The sequence below is a fragment of the Onthophagus taurus genome, chromosome 8 (assembly GCF_036711975.1).
Source record: "Onthophagus taurus isolate NC chromosome 8, IU_Otau_3.0, whole genome shotgun sequence".
Taxonomy (NCBI): Eukaryota; Metazoa; Arthropoda; class Insecta; order Coleoptera; family Scarabaeidae; genus Onthophagus; species Onthophagus taurus.
This window is the reverse complement of record NC_091973.1, coordinates 13120342-13125317: the sequence shown is the minus strand read 5'-3', so window position 1 is coordinate 13125317 and position 4976 is coordinate 13120342. Positions and strand designations below refer to the sequence as shown.

At 36.6% G+C, this 4976-nt stretch overlaps 1 protein-coding gene across 1 annotated transcript; it reads left to right on the top strand.

Annotated features, from left to right (window-relative positions):
* The first annotated feature begins 438 nt into the window (after positions 1-438).
* On the top strand, positions 439-4494 carry LOC139431198 (uncharacterized). The gene has a single exon (XM_071198836.1). It carries the CDS (start codon positions 439-441, stop codon positions 4492-4494), a length of 4056 nt encoding a protein of 1351 aa, XP_071054937.1.
* Positions 4495-4976: the final 482 nt, after the last annotated feature.

Genomic DNA, 4976 nt, shown 5'->3' with positions numbered 1-4976 from the left:
ATTGAGGATTCCGAAAGTGGTGTATTCATACCGATTTTACTTCATTCAACGGATATCGATAAGATTTTCGCAATGGAGAAGCTAATTACCTATAAAATGAACCTTTTGGATAGCCTAAATTTTATGGAATACATTAAATCTCTACAGCTTGTTGACGACGACGATATGTATAACACGACGTCCATTGAAGAATTCTGTTTAAATAATTTATCGGAAATTAATTTTTATGTGATGGAATACTTGGAAATAATAAACTCCACTACAACAGTTTCTATTTGATCACGTGATCGCCTCGTAATATTGTCCGCCGCGCCTATCGGATCACGTGATCACCTCGTGATAGTGTCGACCGACCTTCATAACTCTAATCACACACCTAGCTGCTTATCAGTTCAGCGTTAGCGGCCGTCGCGTACATTTATTCAATTTCGTAATAAAATGTTTCTTTGCAAAGTGTGTAACGGTGCGTTTACCTTAAAACACAATCTTACCCGACATATACGTTTGAAACACGGTGATGTGCGGGAATCGAACTTTAAATGCAGTATCTGCGAAAAAGTTTATTCAAGATCCGACAAATTGAAACACCATCAAAGAAGCGTACATGGACTAGATGTTCCACGTTATGTTGCGCCGCCGCCGCCGCCGCCGTCGCCGCCGCCGCCACCACTACCACCATCTTTACAAAGTACATCGGTCGGTCCGGTTGAACAGACGTCATTGCGTCATCCGCCTAAACAACAACCCTCCAACCCTTCATCAAGTACGTCGGCGGAGCCTGTTCAACATGTGTCATCAACATCATCACGTCCTTCACCTAAGCAGCGGCAACCCTCCAACTTATGTCCAATTTGCGGTGTTGACTTTATATCTACCACTCACCTACGGACTCATCTAAGATTGGAACATGCGACCCCGGTCGAAGGTGAAGATAACGTCGATAGATTGGAATCATGTTTTAAAGGTAGAGTTTGCACCTATAGAGTCGCAGACGTGTTGGTCGATGATGATATATCATCGTTCCTAACAAGATCAGAAGGAGCTGTTAAACGAATGATTGAGGTTAGTTTAGATCGCTGTGGTCCCTCTATAAAGGTTCAGATTGAGTTTTTTGCGAATTATGTTAAAGCCGCGTATGATGAAAATGGGGATGAAGACGTATTAATGTCCGAGAAAAATTTTAATTGTAAATTTCAAGTTGTTTCGGTGGGTACGGATTTGCATGAGGTGTATGTTGGGATGTGTAGGGAAATTTTAGCTCAAAGCGAAGAATTTCAAGAACGCGACTCTGGGTGGGCCTTCTTCTCCGTATCTCACCTCCTGCTTAATATTAATAAATTTGAACCTATACCCGGAGCATCGTATATACGTTTACCACAGGTAATTGCTGAAAAACATGCGTGCGTAAATATTAAAAACTATACGGACGATGCTTGTTTAGCGTGGTGTTTGACAGCGGCTCTTCATCCTGCAAATCATAGTCACGATCGAACTACAAGCTACCCTCATTATAGTCAAGTACTTAATTTGCGTGGGATTACATTTCCCATTACTTTAAAAGATATAATTAATGTAGAAAAATTAAATAATTTAAGTATTAATGTTTACGAATTGATAAGTAGTAGTAGTAGCAGTGGTAAATACACGGTGGAAGGGCCAATTTATTTTACCAAACAAAGACGCGATATTCATATAAATTTGCTTTATCTATATGAAAACGGCAAGGGACATTTCGTTTTAATTAAAAATCTTTCAAGGCTAATATCAAACCAGTGGGTGAACCGTAACGGCTCTATACACCTTTGTGATGGATGTTTAACGCGGTTTTCATCCGCAGACAAGTTACTCACACATCAGACTTATGATTGTAATCATGTGATGACCGTTTTACCTACAACCGATTTAAAATCTAAACCAAACTTTTTCGGTTTAAAAACTCCGCAAAATATTTTAGAATTTAACAATTATAAATTCACTCAGATGGCACCATTTGTCATCTACGCCGACTTTGAATCGCTTTTAAAACCGATCGATTATTGTAAGCAGAGTAGCGCTAAATCTTTTACGGAAAAAATTGAGGAGCATCAACCTTACAGTTTTGCTTATTACATTGTTTCCAATACTGATAGCAGTTTAAATAAATTTGAAACGTATACGGGGCCGGATGCGCCTAAAATTTTTATCTCTAAATTAATTGATGATGTTAAATTACTTTACAGCAAATACTTTAAAACTATAAAACCAATGATACCTTTAACGGCCGATGAGCAACGGCATTTCGATTCGGCCGAAAATTGTATTATTTGTCAAAATCCTTTTACTTCAAACCAGGTTAAGGTTCGTGATCATTGTCATATTAGCGGTAAATACCGAGGTCCCACCCATTCAAATTGTAATCTAAATTTCAAACTTCAAAATTTTATTCCGATATTTTTTCATAACTTTAGTGGGTACGATTGTCATTTATTTATTAAAGAAATGGCTGATGCAGACAAAGATGGACTTGATGTGTTACCTAATAATAAAGAAAGATACATTAGTTTTAGTAAAAGAGTGTTGGTTGATAAGGTAATTAGCGAAGACAAATCTGTTGAAAATGTTTTCTTTAAATTAAGATTTGTTGATTCATTTCGGTTCATGGCATCTTCATTAGATTCTTTAGCAGGTAACCTTAATGAGTTTGATTTTATTCACGTGCGTAAATTTTACCCACACAATGATTATTTTAAATTGTTGACCAAAAAGGGAATCTTTCCCTACGCCTTTATGTCATCATTTGATAGGCTTAATGCCACATCCTTACCCCCTAAAGAGGCATTTTTTAATAATTTAAATTTAGAGGGAATATCTGATGAGCAATATACCCATGCTCAAACTGTTTGGAAGAAATTTAATTGTCATACTTTTAAGGATTATTCCGATTTATACTTAAAGACCGATGTTCTTCTATTAGCTGATGTATTTGAGAAATTTAGACGAGTATGTTTCAAAACGTACGGTTTAGATCCGGCGCATTATTATACGGCACCGGGGTTATCTTGGGATGCTATGCTAAAATTTACGAAAATTAAATTGGAATTGTTGACGGATATTGATCAAGTTCATTTCGTTAAAAAAGGTATCCGTGGGGGCATTTCACAATGCTCTCTATGTCATGCTAAAGCAAACAATAAATATATGGAAAATTATGATGCTAATTCGCCTTCAAAATTTTTAATGTATTGGGACGCTAATAATTTGTATGGGTGGGCAATGTCTCAATTTATCCCCGTTTCCGACTTTAAATGGTTGACTGAAAACGAAATTCAAAATTTAGATTTTAATAATACAGCCGATGATTACGATTTCGGATATATTTTAGATGTGGATATTGCGTATCCCGAACACTTGCACAACCTGCATAATGATCTACCTTTCTTAGCCGAAAATTTAATTCCCCCTAACTGTAAATGTGAGAGCGATAAACGATTAATTCCAAATTTATTTGATAAGACAAATTATGTAATTCATTACAGAAATTTAAAACAAGCCGTTGCACACGGATTAATTATAAGTAAAGTAAATAGAGTTTTATCGTTTAAACAATCCCCTTGGTTAAAGTCATATATAGATAAAAATACAGAGTTACGTCAATCGGCTAAAAATGATTTTGAAAAGGATTTTTTTAAATTAATGAACAACGCCGTTTTCGGTAAAACCATGGAAAATGTTGATAAGCGAGTCGACGTCCGCTTAGTAACCAGTTGGGACGATATCAGGTCTGACAAAACCGCAGGTAGACCTAGACTTGGAGCTCGGAGTTTAATCGCTAAATTAAATTTTAAAAGTGTTAAAGTATTCACAGAAACGTTTTCGGCAATTCAAATGGAGCGTCTTCATATCGTTTACGATAAACCTCTATACGTTGGTTTTACAGTTTTAGAACTCTCAAAATTATTAATGTACGATTTTTATTATGATTTTTTAAAACCTAAATACGGCGAGGACGTTCAGTTGTGTTACATGGATACCGACAGTTTCACCGTACTAATTAAGTCTGACGATGTGTATAACGATGTTAAATTAAATTTAGATAAATTTGATACATCTAACTACAGTCCCGATAATCGGTTTGACATCCCCTTGCAAAATAAAGCGGTTTTAGGTAAGATGAAGGATGAAAATTGCGGAAACGTAATGGTCGAATTTATTGGCTTAAGATCGAAGGTGTACGCAAATCGGGTTGCTGATGGGCGGGTTACTAAAAAATCTAAAGGTATTAGGAAAGCTGTGGTTAAACAAAAGCTTTCATTTCAAAATTATTTCGACTGTTTACATTCAAATTCCATCGTGTCTAGAAAACAGTTATTATTTAGAAGTTTTAACCACACGGTTTTTACCGTTTTACAAAACAAATTGGCCCTTTCCCCACATGATTCAAAGCGATGTATCGATGCCGATGGTATTAAAACATTGGCTTGGGGTCATTTTACAACTATTTCGAATAACGTTTAAATATATTTAAGTAGAAAATAGTATCATTTTATTCGAGTATGTTTTAAATTTTTAATATATGTATTAACTTTAATTTTTTGTGATTTTCTCTTCCTCCTCCTACCCTCAATCAATAATAATAATAATAATAAATAACCTATTTTAAGGTGAGTATTATTTCAATTCAGTCATCGCTCCGCGGGGATTAGCTTCCGCTGATAAGCATACGATCGTCGACGTCATCGCCGTCGTCGTCATCGCTCCGCGGGGGATTAGCCTCCGCGCTGATAAACGTATGAGCGCCGTCATCGTCATCTCTACTTGAACGTTATTTAAACACCTTTAACTCATTTCCTTCGGTAGCCTAGCGGGCAAGACGCCCGACTCTCAACCAGACAGCCCGGGTTCGATCCTGAGCGTTGGCAAAAAAAAAAAAAAAAAAAAAAAAAAAAAATTTTAACCGACTGTTAGGGCGCTAGCATGGGGTTGAAGGGGGTGATGGG